The sequence below is a fragment of the Desmodus rotundus genome, chromosome 3 (assembly GCF_022682495.2).
Source record: "Desmodus rotundus isolate HL8 chromosome 3, HLdesRot8A.1, whole genome shotgun sequence".
Lineage (NCBI taxonomy): Eukaryota > Metazoa > Chordata > Mammalia > Chiroptera > Phyllostomidae > Desmodus > Desmodus rotundus.
Window position 1 is genome coordinate 60802134 of NC_071389.1, and position 21619 is coordinate 60823752.

The 21619-nt window shown below is 33.9% G+C and overlaps 1 protein-coding gene across 6 annotated transcripts in view; it reads left to right on the top strand.

Moving 5' to 3' along the window:
* PRKACB (protein kinase cAMP-activated catalytic subunit beta) overlaps positions 1-21619 on the top strand; it is a 106009-nt gene that overhangs the window by 57781 nt on the left and 26609 nt on the right. For 4 of the 6 annotated variants that reach the window (XM_045199412.2, XM_024565602.3, XM_045199414.3 and 1 more), the window contains exons 2-5: positions 10057-10118; positions 12448-12576; positions 18176-18274; positions 19300-19382. In XM_045199412.2, the coding sequence (XP_045055347.1) occupies positions 10057-10118; positions 12448-12576; positions 18176-18274; positions 19300-19382 (373 nt within the window). Of the gene's footprint in view, positions 1-4152; positions 4177-5831; positions 5853-10056; positions 10119-12447; positions 12577-18175; positions 18275-19299; positions 19383-21619 lie in introns of all 6 variants that reach the window. The other 2 variants (XM_053920004.1, XM_045199413.2) reach the window with 2 other exon arrangements.

The window sequence follows — 21619 nt, forward strand, 5'->3', positions numbered from 1 at the left end:
AAGAACTAGCTTAACAAAAATGAGAATGGAGGGGAAATGAGCAGATAGAAATTATGAGTGAAAATTATGTTAGATAAAAGTAGGAAACTCTACAAATGGAATAGGTAGCATTCCCAAAGGACAGAAAATGGCTAATAGAACAGACGCATCAATAAAATATATATATGATTCAGGAAAACTTCTTAGTTGAAGAAAAACTTGAATCAGTAGATTGAAAGAGCTCATTGTGTTTGACAAAGATTAGCAAAAGAAACCCACAGCTAAATATATCCTGATGGGAGTGTTGAACTTCAAGGCTAAGCAAATTTCACAAACATTCGGGTATCTTTGCATCTTACACTTAACACAAACCTTGCCTTATAAAGAAAAAAGAAATCCAGCCCTGGCTGAGTGGCTCAGTTGGTTGGAGCATTGTCCTGTATATCAGGAAAAAAAATTTGCAGGTTCAGTCCCTGGTCAGGGCACGTACCTAGGTTGCAGGTGTGATCCCCGGTCAGGGCGTGTGTGAGAGGCAACTAACTGATAAGTGTTTCTCTCTCTCCCTTCCTCTCTTTCTTAAAAAAAAAAAAAAAAAAAATCAATAAACATATCCTTGGGTGAGGGGAAATAAAGAAAAAGAAATTAAAAAATGGAGACTAGATATTTTGAAAATTCTTTTAGAGCAAAAATTAATGAAGATTCAACAGCACCTAGAAATGCAGAATAAAATATAGCAAGCATCCCTTTAAATGAATGCCTGAACTTACGGGAATACAGTATAAACCCCCAGTGTGCAAAAAGTGAAATGGTAAGTGAAAGCCAGAACTGCAAGAGAGAGCATCCTTTGACTACCCCAAGGAGATTTTCATACCTTGGTAACTAAATGGCTTTGGTTTTTAAATGGCCTCACAGAGACAGAATACAATTTCTTTGATCCGTGCAACATGGGATTTCTTAGACCCCTATATAAAGCAAGGATCCTCAAAGGATTACATCCTCAGTGAGAGAATAGATTAGAAATTAAAGCCTCTCCACTGACACAAGGAGAAAATAAGGAAGCTTGTGTTTCCTGGCTTGAATTCCTAGGGACAGGGGAGGGGTGTACATTCATGGTGTGCGATGCCTCTCCTGAGAGTTTGTAATCAATTGCCTCTCCTCCAGTACATTTCAGGTTTTAATCTGTGTTAATTATGTGGTGTAGAATCGCCAGTAAGATAAAACAGCATTTTCAACCTTTTTCATCTTATGGCACATGTAAACTAATTACTAAAATTCTGCAACACACCAGAGAATATATTCTATTTTTTCATCTGACAAAAAAAATAGGTATAATTTTGATTCATTCACACTGGACAGCTATTGTTGTGTTGGCTGTTGTCACTTTTTTAATTTGACAATCTAAGGAAAAAGAGCTCAGTGCCCCTGACTAAACAGTCAGGTACTGCATGGTTTAAAAATTCTTGTGGCACACCGGTGTTCCATGGCACACCGGTTGAAAATCGCTGAGATGAAATCCACCATTGTGATAGGGTGCCAGACAGGAGAAAATACAAAACGTCTTCTGGGGAAGCCCAGCAGGTTTCTCAGATAAGGCCCCACGGATGAGTTCACAATCCAAAGTCAAACACACACGCACACACACACACACATCTATAAATGATATTCAACAGATACAACAGGATTAGACCCAAGAATATCAGAGAGTAGATTTGTCACACACACTACCATTCAAAACAATCACATCAAAAAGAAATACAAATTAAGAAAAAATTGTATGCACCTTTAGCAGAGCCTCAAAATATATAACACAAAATTGACCCATTCAGAAAGAAAAATTATAAATATATAAGATTTATAGATATATAGAGAGAAGTCCCATCCAGTAATTGGAGAGTGTACAGAAATATATAAAACACAGAATCGATAATATGATTAAAAAATTCAAAATATTTAAAGAATCCATATATAGGCTGTGGTGTCTGACCACAAAGCAATTAAGTTTAATGAATAAAAGACTAATTAAACAAATACATAAATGTTATATGTCAAGATTTAAACAATTCAAATAACTCACAGGTCAAGGATTAACTCAATATAAATTTAAAATTCAACTATGCATCAAAACTTTTGGGGTGCGGCTAATTTGGAGGAGATAAAGTTTTTTTATGCTTATATTAAGAAAAGAGAAAGATACTCAGGATGTAATTATTCAAGGAAACAAATTATAGAAAGCACAACATGGTTAATCAGAAGAAAAAATACCTAATGAAGACATGAACAAAAACCAGTGGGATAAGGACTAAAGATACGTGAGAGCCAAGGGTCAGACCATGGAAAACACGTAAAATAACTGACTAGCACTCTACCTATTTCAGATTTAATCAGTTAAAAGCCTTACTCAAAACTTACTAAAATTAGGACAGGACTATTTTACAGTCAAGTTCTAGGAAATATTCAAATAACAAGAATTGCAATATTGTACAAAATCTTCCAAAGAATTGAAAAAGAGAAGATATTCTTAAATTTATTTGAGTCTAGTATAGTTTCACAAGGCACGTGTTGAAAAAGAAAATTAGAAACATTTTCTATGAAGTTAAAGATAGGAAAAGAATGCTCATTGTCTGTTCTGTAGTGTTAGCCATAACCTGCACATTAAGACAAGAAAAAGATGGGAAGGAACAAAATTGTCATTATTTACAAGTGATACGTGATTTTCTCTATAGAAAATTCAAGAGAATGTACGAATGCTATTTTAGAATTAATAACAGAATCTGGCAAGGTTGCCAGATATACGATCAACGTGTAAACATCAACAATGTGCTGTACATCAGCAACGAACAGAAGCAGTAATTTCAAAAAATCTCCCTTTTGCAGAATCAACCCAAAGCTCTAAGAACCTGTGTGTAAATCTAATTAAAGTAATGAGAGCTTTAAGGGAAAATGATAAAATTATAAAAGATATTTACCTAATCTTTAACAAGAAGATGTGATTGAATAGCCATTAGATTAGCAAAAATTAGAAAGTCTGACGTTTTGTGAGGATGTGGAGCATCAGGGATGTGGCGGCAATATAAATGGGCATGACCATATGTTGATCTACTTACTGCTATCTCGTCCAGTTGCAAACATGTATACCCTGTCCTGTGGGATCCATTCCTATTTCTATCCTGTCTGTCAAGACAGAGTATTTGAATTGAGAACCAAATGGAAAATCTTTAGCACGTGATGTGGTAGATGTACTATTCCTCTGAGAAAAAGCCTCAGTGAACAATTAAGGAAGTAAAATGTATTTCAAAGAAAATTTCAAAGGTCACCTGGGTCATTGGTTTTATGACTGTAGATTTAGTTTAAGTATTATTACCAATCCTATAGGGAACATCTCCAACCAAACACGGCTTGGGTAGCCTAGAAAATCCACAGCATCGCTACCAGAGAGCACGTTGGGAGGGAACGCATGCACACGTAACTAGTTGTGAGTAGTGCGCTGTGGGTTCATAGTGTAGCTGTCCATGTAGTTACTGATCGAGTTAATGTGTTTCTTTTCATAATGTGATCATTTTAATATCACCAAAGGTTTTAATATTTTTTACGGTTTAGTGAAAGTTAGTCAATTATATTGTTCACTTGTAATTAAGACTTGATAAAGAATGAACGCAGAAAAAAGAACAAGAAGAGGAAAGAACAGTAAAATAAATATCACACTAGGAAATGTAGATTTTATTGCCTATGTAATCTCCAAACTCATGTGTGACTTTGTGCATGACTAATTGATACCTTAAAAAACAAAAGCAGTTATGGTCCCATCCACTGAACCGCACAGATTCATTGACAGTAATTAAGGGTTTTGTACCCACTGTCATTTTTAAGGCTATGACCTTGTTGGAATGTGGTGAAGCAAATGAAGTATCCCTTCAGCAAAGTGAACACAATTGCTCTTCGGATTAAAGGGATGGAACATGACAGACAGATAGATAGATAGACAGACAGACACATAGATATCCAAAGAATGTGTTGTAATCCTTGTATAAAACACCTTTGAATTTGTATGCTCAAGTATTTTTCATTCTATTTCTGTATATAAATATATTAACGAACATGTATGGGTGGATAACTTCTTCTGGGCCTGTTACTTTATGTGTTATTTATCTGTTTAATTTATTCTTTTTGCTCAAGCATGCAAATCATCAGAAGCATCTGGTAGGACACCACCTTTTACAAAATAATTCTGTTACTTTGATTGCTATAAATTGGGTTTTTATGAGGGAATTTTGTGGGAACTAGAATGTTTTTATATTTAGTTTACTGAAAATATTTGTAGTATAGCATGTGTTTGGGGGGATATTCTTAGAAATAACAAATATAGATCTCAAAAGAGGTGGATGTTTAAAGTAAGAGAAGCAAAAAAATTTTACACTCTGCTAGCTTTTCACTTTGCAGAAGTTTTGGAAGGGATTTTACTGTTCTCTATTGCTAGAATTTATTATTTTCATACGTAATTTATCTCAGTTTCCATCTTGTTTTTTGCTTTCTGATATATGCTAAATAACTTTTAAATAGAATAATGTTTTTATTAAGGTAAAGGATGAAAATAATTTAATTACAAAGTGATTAGGGAGCCTGTGAACTATAATCTGTTCGGTAAAAAACTTTAAATTATGATTACACAAAAAATTACTACTAAGAAACATAATTGTTTTATTACCCAATATCTGCTCTTTCCTAACAGAAACATTTAGAGGAGTAGCCCCTTCCCTTATTCACTACATAGATGGTCATCAAGGTTTAAAACATTCTGGCCTCTGAACACCCAGTTATCCCTCCTTACGCTGGCCCAACTATTCCTTAGCAAGTGATCTTGCCTCCTGTTTCCCAGAAGAAACAGAGCCTAGCAGTTACGGATAACTCAGTTTACTCCTTTTCCTTCCCACCCGTTGGCAAGCATCACCATGGCAAGCAATTACCTTCATGATGGGGCACCCGCTTGCCTTTATACTTCACCTCCCACTGCTGCTGCACACTATACCTGTGCTGCAGCTATTACGAGTCAGGTGCCCTTCCTGGGTAAGCCATGCTTCTGCCTCCATGCCTTTTATACAAGATTATCCCGGCCTATAATGTCTTCGTCACGTCATATGCCAAAGGAACTCTGTCCTTCAAGCTGTGTTCTTCATGATGCCTTACCTTTACCACCCAAGAATTGCCCCTTTCAAGCTTGCATAGCACCTTATGGTTTTCTTGTCCTTGGCCTGTGACATTCTAGTATAACAGTTCTATCTCCCAGGCAGGTTCTCATCTCCTTAAATAGTGGAAATGCATTTATTCTTTGTAGTGTTCTCAGAGCCTAGATCAGTTTCTGACACCACCAAACAGTACTCGGTAAATGTTGTTGAAAAGATTGTTAGGCCAGCACCAAGAAAATAAAATGCCTGAAAGACACTAATGTCTTTCTGAAGGATGTTAAAATGTCAATTCAGAGGCTCCTTTCTCAGTAGAGTTTTCAGTAAATAAAAAGTCCAGAGATGGTATTGCAATAGTTACAGAACGTGTATTGCAATATATGCTACTTAATATTATTAGCACTATTACCATGAGAAGTTAAAGGTTTTGTTAGCAGTGTTAAGAAGAATTAAAAAGGTGTTGATTTTGGCACTAAACTGTAATTATTCATTTTATTTCATTACCATTTAATTTTAAAATGTCCTGTCTGAGATATGTTCAGTCAAATAATTGAGTTTTACTTCTGTATCTAATTATCTGAGAAAATGTGTACAAGTGATTTCATGCTACTGTGTTGTCTTTATGAATATCATTTAATCACTGTTTAATTAATTTATTTTTTTTTTGGATACAAGCTTGCTCTTCAGAAGTATCTGGTAGGCAACTAACTACTTTTTAATTTTTAAAAAGGATATCAAGGTTTTTATTTGTTTACAAGTTGTTATGCTCCTAATAAAAGTTATATGTTTATAAGGTATATTGAGTTAATAAAACATTTTAGTTAATGAAGGGAATGGTTTCTTTAGTTTTATGTTAAGTTTTAGCTATAGAAATGATTTATAGTACAGTTTCTTGGGCGATATTTTAGAAATAACAAACACCGCACCGTGAAGCAATGGGAGTTGTACAGTGAGGCAGGGGACAGAGGAATACACAGCACTTAAATTAGGTAACCTAGGTTAATGAATGGTTTTGAAAGAAAATATACTACTGTAAATTTTGAATAAAGTGGCTGATATTTCATTGGGTATTTATGCTAGGAAGTTTATATTCTATTTTGTTCTATTTTCTGTTTGTGTCTCTTCTCCTTTTCTGACATCCATTAGAAAAGTTAAATGATGTCATGCTTTTATTATAAAGAGGTGCAAAAGAAGGAGGTGACATTTATCTCGTTACAAGGAGACTGGGGAACTCAACATCTGGAGTAGTTGTAAGCTGTAGAGTAATATTTTTTAAACTCTTCTTACAAAACATGAACAATAACGTCTTTTAAGCACTGGATGCTATGTCTGATAGCATGCCCTTTTTATAATAAGCAGTAACGTAGTTTATTTAACACAGAACCCAAAGTACTTAATAAATAAATTTACTGACTGTAATTAATAAAGCACTCAATTCATTGTAGAAGTATGTGAATAATGTGAAAGAAAGATGTGCCATACTTGAAATTTTGATAAATTTCCTAATGTTTAAAATGAACTTGGTAATCTAATTCTTATACTATGCCCTATGTATAAACATATTCAAAAATATTCTGAGAGTAGTAAGAATTAAGTGTTTTAATGTACTTGTGGAAATGCATAAAAACGGGCAGTTTGCTTCTGCTCGCTTCATCTCATGAGTATGGGTAAACCTTCGTGCGAACCAGGCCCGAGCGAACATAGAGATTCCATTGGTAGGAGATTTCTTTAGAATGCCGTGTGATACACTCTTTAAATGATACCAAATGAAAAGAAAATAAGTTCATTTGGAAAATAAAGATAGTTGAAATGCACACTTCTGAGAAGAAATTGTGTTGATGTGTGGTATGTCCTCATTTTTGTCGTACCTAGTTTGCTCCATTCTTAATCAATACGAAACAAAATATATTTGCAGAAAAATCCTTTTGTAAGACACTCTTTCCTAGTCATTGTTAGATGCTTTGTAGATAGACACCCGTGATTGTGTAGTTAAGAAGTATTAGAGTCACATTCTGATTCAGTTGTGCCTCAAGCTCGAAAACCTGCGGCTCTTTTAGGGTATAACATTGGTGTACATGGTAAAGTATCGATATAGCTTATATGTTAAAACACAGTAAGAAAATCAAAAAAAGGAGAGCTTCTAATATATGCTTTATAGAGAATTCTGGATTAAATATGCTCTAGTGTTTGAATTTGGCTGTCTCTCCCACGACTTATTTTATTCACTAGCTGCCAACACCTTATGTCAGTGGGTATAAATATTAAAACTAACCAGAGAAGAGCATTTGGAAAGTTAAATTGACTACTGTCTAAAAATAATAAAATTCAAAGCAAATACATGTGGTTCTGGGCTGCCTATTATTTTACAGTTATTCACAATCCAGAATGTTGTGAAATATTTTATTTTTGGTATCTATATTTATAAGATGTATATTTTTACAAAGAGTTAACTTTGTTCATCTTTGCGTGTAAACGGTGCACCTATCAATGAGAGATTTCATGTGTCTGTATACACTTATGTGACAAAAAGTGCTTCAGGAACAGAGTTTTCTTCATGGAACTCTTTAATGACATTATAATTAATGCTTATCCTTTAAAAAGAAATCTCTTTATTGAAATAATTCACAAAATTTAATATCTTTGATTCATATCCATCTCTGATAACTATACAAGACTTTATGAGAGCCATTATTTACTTTTTACAGTGCTACTTAACAGTAAACCTGGAATATTGATGCATACAGAGAATATATCAAATTTCCTGAATACCCTGTTAGTGAGTAAGACTAAGTAGTACCTGAAATTTTTCCTCTAGCTCATTCACCAAGCAGGAAAAAGGAAATTTCCTTCAACTTCCTATCGTTGGCAAATATTGCCTGTTCTTCCTTTGGCCAGTTACATTTTCTTAACTCCAGATCTGCTTATCAGGAAGTGACAGGAGAGGCTGGAAGAGGATATTAGGGAATTTTTTTTTTTTAGCCTCAGTTTCTTCCGTGTTTCCAAATTATCTATACTCAGACAGGCATCGGGAGATTTTATATTGCAACTTGATATGCAAGTTCTATAAATAGAAGATAACTCAAAGTATTTTTAATCAGATTTATATTTTGGAAATTACAGGTTGTTTCTTAAAAGCCACAGTTGCATTTAGCAATAAGTTGTGTTTTTAATTAATGTTAGAGGTGTTGTTTCCACATCAGCGCCATACACAGATGTGTCTGCTCCATAACCAAAAAAATAAAATCTTACTTATAAAATCAATTGTAACAAGTATATTAAATTTTAGAAGTAGGAGGGCTTAAATCATCCTAAACTCAAGAAAATGTAAGAATTTTCCACCCTCCAAATGCACCCCCAGGAGAAATTAGATCATTTTGCATAATTGGGTGCAATTATTTGATTCGTTGATTCATTATTCGGTGGATAAGATTTTCCATACAATAAAAAAATTCTAATTTTAAAAATTATTTTTCTCAAACCTTCTAAAGTAGGTATTCAGAGAATATTTCAACAGCAAAATACAAATGACAGTTTCTATAAAGTAGTTAAAGTCTGCTCTTGGTGCCTGTCATCACCGTTTTCAAATCTCAAAAGGTTTAGAATCCCAATAGTAGCCTTTTTGTCTAGGAGCAGTGTTTTGGGAAAGATACTACACTGGGGATAAAAGGGAATAATTTTGTGTATCTTAAGACGCCTCACTTTAATACTACTACATTGTCAGGTGATCATGTTACAGAATTTGTGAGCGCCTCACTTCCACTTCTGTCTTTCGTTGTCCTCGTCACCCACCACTGTCAGGGTCATCACTGCTGGGACATCTGAAACAAAGGCCGTGCTGTTCTCGGTTCCCTCTGTGTGCTTCTTACTGTTTGAATATAATTTAAATACTACTTTATGCTATTTTATTCTTCATTTACAGATTCACATATCAGAGAAATATTGGTAACTTCTGAACAAAAGACTAAAATAATTATTGTATATTCAGGTTTTGCTTGCATAGCTACCTGGGAATAAGAATACATATTGTTTATGCCATTTTATCTTCCTGAAATTTTTCTATTATGTGTTTTTAAACACCTGAAGTTGTTTGTAAACAAATCATTGTTAATGACTTCGTGGAAAGCCAATGAAAAGGAGGAATCTTTTAAAGTGATTCCTCATTTAACAAATCTAAAATTTCAAACTGCAGCTCTATAAAATAATGTGGCTATTACTAGTCACCATATAAACATCTGGTTTGGATTTGCTTTACTTCAGTGTACATTTAAAGTTAGTCATTAAGACATTTTTTTTGCTCCACATGTAGAATGAGATTTTTACGCTCTTTAGAGGGGTTTTTTGTTTGTTTGTTGGTGGAGTTTTGTTCTGTTTTGTTTTTAAGTCTTGTAGGTATTCTTTATGTCTTAGTTTGTGGTAGAGAAAACACAAATCTAATAACATAAATTCTTATTCTTATACCTGAAAATAACCTTTTGTCAAAATCGATTATTCTTGAAACTCCACAAATCAGTAAGTTCACATTCTCCAGATGTTTCCAGTTTTATGATTAAAGGCTCTGTTGTACCTTTAAACTATCACTAATGGTTTATTTACAGTGAGTATTTTGCCCTAGATTGTTCTGTCCTTTTAACATTACTTTTGGATATGTTTTTAGTATTTTTATTATTAGATTTGAAATGATCGAGGTGATCCATACAGAAAGATACTAGGGAATTTTAGAAGTTTGAGAAAATGTTTGCATCCTGTTTGGAGAAACTGAATAGTTATCTAGCGCATCGTGGTCGTAAATACACATGTTTTATGGCAACCATAGTGGACATGAGTCTGTGTTTTTAAAGCATGTATATTTATATGTAATATGAATATTGTTACAAGACAATTTTTTTAATATTTTTTTTAGTGAAAGAGTTTCTAGCCAAAGCCAAAGAAGACTTCTTAAGAAAATGGGAAAACCCTGCTCAGGTAAGGAATATTTTAAATTTTCCATGATTTAAAAATCCTGTGTTAAGTAAAATCATGAGTCTTGCCTAAATAATTTACTACTTGCAGAAACTTTAATTTTCAAGTAGCATTAATAAATAGGGTTAACATGGGAATTTTTGCCCTAGCATTGTTTTAAGCTATTAATTAATAGTTTTATGTATACATAAATTGGAGAAGGAACTAATTTCCAGTATAATACCTGATTATAAATGTTGACACTAATTCCAAGCTGCTACAAACTCGTGATATTTTCTAATACAATAGTTTTGATTTGTGCCTATGCTAGCATATTTATTATTTTTATTAATTGCAAAAATAGGGATCCTATTGTGCTGTTTCAAATTCATAATCACAAACACTCGGCTGTTGATAACATACCAAACACAGGGATCTTTTCATAACCATTTTCATGAGATAAGGTTTATATAATTTACGTACTTTAGATCTTAACTAAATTCTAAAAACTATATATAAAAAGTCATTTATACTTGTAAAAAATCTCTTTTTAAAGTTGTAATTAACAAACTTTAATAGTAGATTAAATTTTGAAAACATTTCCTTAGCACAGAAATCTTTGACTTCAGTATTTTTTTCACTCAAGAAATATTTATTTAAATAAATGTTACGCTTTATGAAGATTCCCTCATTATCAAGATTTATAGCATGACCTATAATTTAAACCATAATCACTCCAGTGATGGATGTTATCTAACACAAAACATTAAGGGGGGCGAAGAAGATGGCGTATATGTATGAAAAGCAATGACTAGCAAGAAGGGATGGCCTGTGGTCTACTAATGAAGTTTATTTTCATTATCTAATCGGGAACCGTATTAAACATTTCAATCCGTCTGTGTTGATAAGACCAAACATTAAATATTAATTCATAAATCTAAATAATTTAATAATAATTGGAAGGATATTTTCCTTTACATTGACATAGAATCTCATGGCAATTTAAAATTATTGGAAATCTGAAATTAAAATATGATGAAAACAGGTTTCATAAGTAAAAACTTAAGAGTTGATTGCTCTCTCCGTGATTCACCAAGAAGCTATTCTGTATCTCCAAACGCAATGTTTGATTTTCAGTAGAGATGAAATCCAACTACAGTGGACTTCGATGACTGTCCAGATTCCTCACCTATACAAGAGTCATATTTTGCCACATTTTTCTGAGTGGAAATAATTTTTCTAAGATTTTCATGAAGATCTTTGTAATGAAAACCTATTAAATAAGTTGGTCAGCAATTACTACTTACAGCTATTTAGCATGTAATTTGTTCCTATGTTTTCATTTTGTTGTGGCAGCAACAAATTCAATAGATTGATGCTTCCAGTTCTTTGCTTCTGTGTTATAGTCAAAGGCAAACAAAGATGTTTGCTTGTAACAAAGCATCTATTCACAGAGAAAAAAGAGGCTGATTATTGTTCTGGGACTCTGCCTCTCGGTTATCTTTGTGGGAATGAGGAACTCTTCTTTCCTTGTTGTTACTGTTTTAGGTAACACTGGGTTATTATAACATCAGAAAGAAAGCTATAAGAATCGCTCATGCTGTTATTCTCTAGTTCTATGAGCTCTTATAAAGATAGAAATGAAGTTACATGTGCTTTCTTCAGCGGTAACTCTAGTGAAAGGACTCTGATCCCTCAGCTTATCTATTCGTTCCAGTGTTTTGCAAGTGCTCTAAAACTGTACAGCTTTCACGATTGTCTTTGTCTGTATGCTCCTGGTCAGTTTGTAAGTGTGAAAACATGAAACTAATTTGTTAGAATTCCAGTACTAGGCATATATATTGGAATACAACCTTTAATATTTCAGCTGAAGCTCTTATTTCCTCCAATTACTATTATGCTTTGTTTTGCAATATAATTCTCTTCTCAAATATTAAATTGTTATTCAAAGGAAAAAATAGCACCAATAACTTGGAATCTCAGTAATCTTTTGTATTAAGTGGATGATTATAAAATAAATTGTCTATTCTGATTATCACTAAATCTATTACTGTTATCATAGTCTTCTTATGAGAATTTCTAATTTTAAAGATTTGATTCATTTATTTTTAGAGAGGGGGAGGGAGGGAGAAAAACAGAGAAAGAAACGTCGGTATGTGAGAGAAACATCGACTGGTTGCCTCTTGCACGGCCCCAGCTGGGGACCAGGCCCCCAACCCAGGCATGTGCCCTGGCCAGAAATGGAACCAGCGACCTTTTGGTTGGGAGGCCAGTACTCAATACACTGAGCCACACCAGCCAGGACAGACAGTTTCTAATTGGAAAGTTTATTTTATTTTTTATGTATATGTAGAATAATGCTGGCCTGGAAGATTTTGAAAGGAAAAAAACCCTCGGAACAGGTTCATTCGGAAGAGTCATGTTGGTGAAACATAAAGCCACTGAACAGTATTACGCCATGAAGATCTTAGATAAGCAGAAGGTCAGTGGTTTTGTTGTTATTTACTGGATGGGTAAACTTCAGTTTTATCAGCTAGATTATTTAAATAGATGCAATGTAACGACTTAACCGTTAACACCGTCGAATTTTATTGTTGCATTTCATTCTTATTATTATGATGCTATGATACATAACTATAGTTTTAGTATGTAGGAGTATGTTATTTCAATAATTATTTATACATAACAGGTATGAGTATGTTTACCAACAAAATATTGAATTTAACATGTAAGGAACAGGCTTCCCTACTATATTCTGCCTTGTGGAAAAATGCAGGAATACATTACTTGATCGTTAGGTTGAGTAACAGATATTCAGTGAGTTTATGATTTATATTTTTTAATACTCACACAAGTATTTTTTTAAAGATTTTATTTATTTTTAGAGAGATGGGAAGGGAAAGAGAAAGAGAGGGAGAGAAACATCACTCTCCCTCTTGTGTGGTTGCCTCTTGCGTGGCCCCTACTGGGGACCTGGCCCGCAACTCACGCAGGTGCGCTGACTGGGAGTCAAATCAGCCACCCTTCGATTTGTAGGCCAGCACTCAGTCCACTGAGCCACACCAGCCAGGGCAATTTTACAACTTATTTTAATTAACAGTAGAAGCCTTTTTGTTTAACATGCTTGCTTAATTAAAAATGTTAATTAAAGGAGGTAAAATTTGAGAACCTACATACTATTAAAAAGCAAATCGTTATGTTATACACTTGAAACAAATATAATGTTACATGTAGATCATGTCTCAATAAAAATTTAAAAATAATTTTTAAGTGCTTATACATAGTGTTATATCTAAAGAATCAGGGTATCTGAGTTATTCATGCTTTAATATTAAGCTTCTACTTTCTTAGTAATCATTTATAATTAAGGGAAAGTAGCAGAAAAGTGACAAATCTTGATGTATTATTCTACAGATAGTATGTTCCCAAGAACGATATTTTGGCTCACTAGGATATATAGATGAGAAAATGTAGAGGAAGCAGGGTTACAGAGAGTGGCTAGACTGTTGATGCACTATAATAAATGTACTATGAACCACATATATAATTTAAAATTTTCTAGTAGCCTAATTTCTAAAAAGTAAAAAGAAATAGTTGAAATTAATGTTAATAATAGATTCTGTTTACCCCAGTGTATCCGCAATATTATCACTGCAGTACATAATTAATATAAAATTACTAAGATATTTTAAATTCTTTTTCATAACAAATCTTCAAAATTTGATGTATATTTTATATTTATAATACGTCTCCATTTGGGTTAGCCACATGTCCAGTGTTAAATAACCACAGGTGGCTGGTGGCTGCCATTTTGGACAGTACAGTGTTACGACTGGTCTGTAGATGTAATCTAATCTCTGCTTTTTTTTTTTTTGCTTTTTAAAAATTTCTTTCTCTTTTTTTAATTTTTAGCGAGAGGTGAAGGGAGGGAGAAAGAGGGGGGGAGAAACATTACTGTGAGGTTGCCTCTCACGTGCCACCCACCAGGGACCTGGCCTGCAACCCATGCATGTGCCCTGACTGGGAATCGTACCAGCAATCGTTTGGTTCACAGACCAGCACTTGTTCCACTGAGCCACACCAGCCAGGGCCCAATCTCTGCTTTAAAACAAAAATCAAAACTAACCTCTAACATGAAAGGAGTAATGGCTTTTTAGGTCTCTAAAATTAAATATGCCCCATAAAATTGTGCATCTTTTTCACATAACTTTTCTAACCATGCTTCTTGAAAAAGTCTTTTAGTCACTCTATACACTCACTCACTTCCTATTAATTATTTAACCCACAATAATTTAGCTGCCTCCTTGTTTATCTTCAACATCTTGCTACTCCACTAAAATGTCTCTGCCAACGGTCATCAATCCAGTGGCTTAATCACCAAGGCCAGTGGACTCTTTTTGCTAGTCTTGTGTGACTTTTTTTAGAGTTTACGACTGTGTTGACCTTTCCCTTGAAACTGTCTCGTGCCTGGGCTTCTGGGTCCCTGTGCTCTTCTAATTACACTCCTGCCTCTTTGGAATCTTCCTTTTTCTGTGCCTTTTTTGTTTTAGTTATATTTTTTCCCTTCTGTCTACTCATTAAAGGTTGCTAATCCCAATATCTGGATTATTCCTTCTCATTTTTGTGTTCTGTACAGTCTCCCTATGTACTCTTACCCAAGCTTCAACTCACTCTTGAGCTCTACACTCTAATTTGTACAGTCTGAGCTTGGAGCTCTTAGGCAGCAACTAGTTCTTGTCCTAATTTTTTAGGTGAGGTAATTGAGTCTCAGAGAGGATAAGTGATTTGCATACTTGTGGTAGCAGTACAGCAACAAAATGCTTCAAATGTTTGCTTTTGATTAAAACTGTCATTAAAATGTATTATCTGTATAACCCCTAATATTTTGTGTTATCTTTATTAAGGAATTAACAGAATGTGTTGTAGCATAAAATATTAAAATATTGACAAAAAGTACTTTTATACTTGAAAATATATATGGGAGAATTTTTAAAATTCTTTTTTGGTAAGGCAGTGACTTATGTTCTGGTCTATTTAGAATTAAGACAAAGACTATATTCTGATTTTTTTCAAGTTTATTTACTTTGATTTGCTAAAACAAAGTAATAAAATAACACTATAATCTAAAGTTACAGATCTTTCAATTAACTCTTTTTTGGCTTCTCTTATCTTAGGGTGTATGGGCTTAGGGGAAGAAAATCAGTACAAAAATTAAGGAAACCCCATTTTTTTAAATTCCATACTGTGTGTCAAGCATTGCAAAGCACTTTATATTTATTGTATCAGTGAATCTTCACACCAACTTTGTGTGACATTAATCTCCCATTTAAACCAAGAACCTCTCTATTTAAGTAATTTTTTTCAAAGTCGAACAGGTAGTAAGAGGAAACAAGAACTTGACCTAGATTTGTCTCATTGCTATTCCTGTACTCCTTATTAACTTTTCCTTTCAAATGTTTTTGTTATTCCTAAATCTTTTCTGCCACCACCTACTTTGTCCATCACTAATTTAACTGGGCTTTCACAATAGCATCGTAATTAATTTCTACAATATCAGTTTTTACCTTCTACTGATTCACCTCCTTCATTGTTAACAAATTCTTCTTACTGTAACATCTCATCTCACTTACTCAGAAAGCTTCCTGATGTTTATTCAGTGAAGTCAGAACTCTGCAGCCTACTTTCAAAGCTTTCATAGTTTTCTTCCAAACTCCAGTCTTATCTCACACTATGCCCCTCCATGTCCTCCATACTCTACTCCTTCGCCTGAAATGACCCATAGAAGTATATGCAGGGTCAGGTAGGAGAGTATGTGATGATATATGGCCTGCCTTCCTTATTAATAATTCCTCAAGTGCTTGCCTAAAAAAATAAATCCACTGATAAGTAATCATTTATAAATGCTTTCAAATATATGTATTTAAACCAACAGAAATATTAATAAGTGAATATAAATGTTATATAAATTTTGAAATAAAACATGGACAAAAAACTCCAGGGGTGCCTGTTAATTTTTCTCTGTCATTTAGGGATACTTCATTACCAAAACATGAGCGGCACTGTCCTAAGCTCTAGCCCAATGGAACTAGCACTCTGACTTACCTTTGTATATTTTCCCCACTGAACACTTACGACATAACTCTCATACGGCAATTGTCCTATATTGCTATTCACATACTCATGCATCATACATCCAAACAGATTTGATGCAGCACGAAGGCAGTCACTCTCTTGTCTTTATCTCTATTGCACTTGGTATGTCTTATATGTAGTAGATGCAGGCATTTAAAATTAAATTAGATTTTTATTAGTTAGATTTTTAATTAAGTTAATTCAAAAATTAAGCATATTTGCTTTGCCAGTTCATATATCTTGGAATCATTCCTATTTTTAATTGTTATGCCCCACATATGCCTGTGGTATATTCAGACAATGGAATATTATTCGGAGCTAAAAAGAAATGAACTATCAAGCCATGAAAAGACATGAAGGAGACTTAAGTGCATATTGCTAAGTGAAAGAAGCTGCTCTGAAAATGCCACCTACTTCATAATTCCAACTATATGCCATTCTGGAGACAATAAAAAGATCCATGGTTGCAAGGAGGTAATGGGGAGGGAAGGATAAATAGGTGGAGTACAGAGGGATTTTTAGGGCAGTGAAACTACTCTGTATGACATTATAGTGATAACACATGTCATTATCCACGGAACATAGAATACCAAGAGTGAACCCTAATGTCAGCTATGGACTCCTGGTGATAATGAGGCATCAGTGTAGGTTCATTAGCCGTAACAGATGTACCACTCTGGTGGGGCATGTTGGTAGTGGGGGAGGCTATGCATGTTTGGGGGAAGGAGGTTTATGGGAAATCTCTGTACCTTCCACTCAGTTCTACTATGAACCCGAAACTGCTAAAATATATAGCCTACTAAAAAACAGTAAACACAAAGCAACACTAATACTCCAGATAGAGTTATATAATTTATTGTGATATGTATGGACTGATTGGTTCTGTCACTAGTTAGAATAGAGACAGTGCTGATCTAACCACTTCATGTTACAGATAAAAATAAAACAAACACACAAAAAATAAACCCTGATCCTGATATCCTAAGAGTCGAAATTGCATTTCCAAAGTCACAAAACTGATTGAATAGAAGACCTCGTTAGAACACAGATCTTTTTATTCATAGTCAATTATTTTTATATTATAATTTATATACTAACTACCGGATGTTATCTTTAATTACCTTTCTTATCCATGTTCAGCTTCTTGAATTCTGTCTTTTCCCCACATTGACAATAAGCCTCTACTAAGAAAGAATGCCACCTTCTAATGATTTATACACATACAAGACAATTATTATATCTCTCTAAGGTCTCCTTTTCTTAAATTAAAAAACAGAATCACACTTGGGGTAGAATCGTGCTCTTCATGAAGTCAGGCTAAGCTCCTTCCCCTGCTATGTACGTGATTGAGTAGACAATGCAGAAGAAGCTTGACTGATCCTAAATGATCTGTTTGTTACAAAGACAGAGTCATTTTTTGACCAATATTTGATGTGTCCTCTTTTGAATTTTTAGGACTTGTCCTTGTGTTTATTCAGGTGTCATGAAATGAACAGATTCTTCATTTGTACCCACTGGTTTTCAGTTACTGGCTTTTCCTCAATTCTTACTTTCCTTGCTGACCTGAAGGTTTAAGTCAATATCTACTTATTGAGTGATCTGTGCCAGCTCCGTTTGTGGGCTGTAAGTCATTAGAAGCTACATTTTTTAACATTAATTTTTTAAGTAATTATCATGAGTCTAATTCTTCTTAGCTCTCGCTTCCTTACTGAAAATCATGCTTTACTGTCTTAAGACCAAGTTTTAAATTCTCTGTAAGGTTTTTGTCAGTTGAATCTGAAAAGCCTCATTGGTAGGTATTACTATCATCCTTACCCAACTCTAGGAATTGTGTTTTATCCAAGTTCATTATTATATGGAAAACATTTATGTAATTTTCTTCTTAGGAAATTGTAGTAGCTTTTAAATTTCATTTAAATTGATTTAATATATTTATCTCTCAATTACAGGTTGTTAAACTGAAGCAAATAGAGCATACTTTGAATGAGAAGAGAATATTACAGGCAGTGAATTTTCCTTTTCTTGTTCGACTGGAGTATTCTTTTAAGGTAAATTTTACTAATATGCAAATAAAATATTTTTGCTCTCATAATTTTTCAAAATATAATGCTATAATAAGATTCTAAACCAGATGATAAACCTGGAGAATGTTAGAAAACAAGTAATGTATTTAAATTTTATGTAATTAAATCCTACTGTGTGTATAAATTTAGGTAACCTTTGGAAAGGTTTTAGTTCTCCCTGGGGAAGTGGTGAAAGGCAATGTATAATTTTTCATGAGATGGTGTTATAAAATCAAAGATTTCAGTGTATCAAAATCCATAGTGATATTTTAATAAAGCAATTCTTACATTCATGTAAATGATACACCTATATACCTTCTTTTTCTCCTGACCCTTTTCTGCCAAAATCTCACTATCTTTTTTCCCCTAGTAGTTTGTACTCTAATCTTTTCATTTATATGAGTTAGAACAGACTTTGACCCTCTCCTCAAGTGTCTCCTAAACTTGCAAAAGATTTGTTCTGTAAGTTGGCAGCTTTTTAGTTCCTTGGACTGATAGTCAGCATTTCTCTGCAATATTTATTCACAGGAAACATTTTAGTGTTTTCTTTCTTTTTTCTCCTTTATTCTTTAAATCAAATAAAGACTGTGAATTCCTGGTGGTGTTAACAATCACTAATTTCTCTGACCTAATGTACATAAAATGTAAATATGTTTAATAACATTTTCAAATTGTTTTTTAACCTAGTTATTCCTTTGCATACACTATAACATGAAGGTATTGACACACTGTTTAGATGTCCCCTGCAGGAGCAAGAATAGCAGAAATCCCAGAGGAAATTGCAGCAATAATACGGAGGGTGGGGGAGGGGTGAGGAGGGAATGGGTGCCCCGTGTAAAAAAGGTGAGAGCACTTTCTGTTTATTCTCCCTTTCCCGATGTTAGGAATCTGTCAGGTGGGATTTTAAATTTATCTTTTTCTAATTGAACATGGTGTTATCTTAAAATTATTTTGAGAAATAATCTTAGTTTCATAATTTTGTTTTATTTATCCTTTATATTTGTTTATAGGATAATTCTAACTTATATATGGTTATGGAATATGTCCCTGGGGGTGAAATGTTTTCACATCTAAGAAGAATTGGAAGGTTCAGGTAACTAATACTTTCCTCTCCTAAAATCTTGCTGTGTATTTGTTTTAAACTGAATTTTTAAGTTACTGTCAATGCTAAAAATTTATTTCATTTTATTCAGTAATATTTTAATACATGAAGAATTATGTGGAAACATTAATAAGAGGCTACATACTGAGTTTTAAAAATCAAATAAAAGCACTATGATAGCAGTGTAAATATTCTACCATTAGTAAGTATTGTTTGAAATTCATGATTGGACGAATTCCCAGAAATGTGAAAAATAATTGAATGTAAACATAGCAGTATTTATTAAACAAATATTAATTACACAACTCTAGGGAAGAGGTTTATGTAAGGATAAAGATAAAAAAACAATATATAGAAAAGGTGATAATAGTATTATAGTGATGAGGTTATGAAAGTTAGTTTTATACATATTTAATTCTCTGTAATGTTCTTACTATGTTGAAGTTAGAATACATGCATAATTTAAAAGAGTTGGTACCTCGTTAGATTTTTAACTAATAAAGTCACGCAGTTATTAAAACAGATTATCTTTACCCATGTATAATAATTTGAAAGCCACTACTGTTCATTAATAATCACTAATAGAATGAAACTGAAACCAAGATCAGGTACGACTTCATTCAGCACATTATAAATTGGCGTAATTAGCACCTGAGTATGAGTTCCAACAGGACTCATGACGGTAATTAAGTTCACAAAAATATGATAGACTTGGATTATCATGACATTTTATTCAGTGATGGCCAACATTAGAGCTGTTTTGGTTTCCTGAGGCCTAAGCCAATATTCATTTATTGACATAATATACACAGGGCACCTAATATGTCTCAGGCACTATGTTAGTGCAAAGTAACTTCTGTTTATCTTTAACGATTTTTTTCATCTCAGTGTTGTCCTTTTATCCTACCACCCCTTATCCAAGCAGGCCCAGAATTCCCATATTGCCCTAGAAGAATCCAAAGTTTTACACTAAAGAACCTCATCTATATCTGTCTTCAAAAAATAGAGTATTATGCTAAGTGAAATAAACCAGGTGGTGAAAGACAAATATTTGATCTCATCTATAACAGGAATCTAATGAGAAAAACAAACAAATGAGCAAAATAGAACCAGAGTCATGGAAACAAGGAACAGACTTACAGTGACCAGAGGGCAGGGGGAGGGGGAGGGGGAGGGAGGAAAGAAGGGGAAGAGCCTAGTTAAAGAACAAGTACAAATGTCCCATGGATGACAGGGTGGGAATTGACTGTGGAGGGGGGAGGCAGGGCAGAGGAGTGCAGTGGGGGGAAATGGGGACAACTGTAGTAGAACAACAATAAAAAAAGATTTAAAAATATATTTTGTCCATTTTCTATAATTATAACTTATTTGCAACTCCCATACTTTTATTTCTTTAGTAGTTGACTTGGTACTAGGAGGAACACATATTGACTGACATAATTCACACTGAGGCACTGTCTTTTCTAGCCTTTGACACGCACTGCACACGGGGTTGGGCAAAAGTAGGTTACAGTTGTGAGCATGCAAAACACGAGAGTTTATTCTAATTATTATTTATTAATTATTGTATTATTTTCTGTATGAACAACTGTAAACCTACTTTTGCCCAGTCATGTATACCCTTGAAAGGTTGCTAACTCCCACCTTAGAAATCTCGAGGCAACAAGATGCTGAGTGATTGCTGAATGTAGCTCTAATCGGAATCAGTGGAATCGTTACGGTTCTCCCATTACATAGCATCTGCCTAGACTTCAAGCTACTATGCATTAAATTTTCCTATAGAATATTTTTTCACCTTTCAACAATTTTATTATAGATCTGTGTACTGTGTTTCCCCAGTCAAACACCAGTGCGTGGAAATAAATATAAAATGCTGAATGTCTTATATTTTTGATGATAAATTTATATTTACTTATAAGGTGGTAAGTGCATCTTATACTTACAGAGAAAATAGTAGACATTTGAGGACAAAACGTTTCAAAGTTTAGGAATGACCGACCGAGGTGATTCTTCCAGTCTCCCTTTGCAGTGTCCTCCTGCCTTGTCATTCGATACAGGATGTAGATTGTTACAGTGTTGAGGTGGAGCTGAAACTGGAAGGGTATTATAAAATATTGTCCCCAAGTGTATTTTTCTTTTTCATATTTATTCATTCAACAAATATTTCCTGCACACCTGATGTGTATCAGTCTAGGGCCTAGGAGATGCAGCGGCAAATGAAAGGAGCA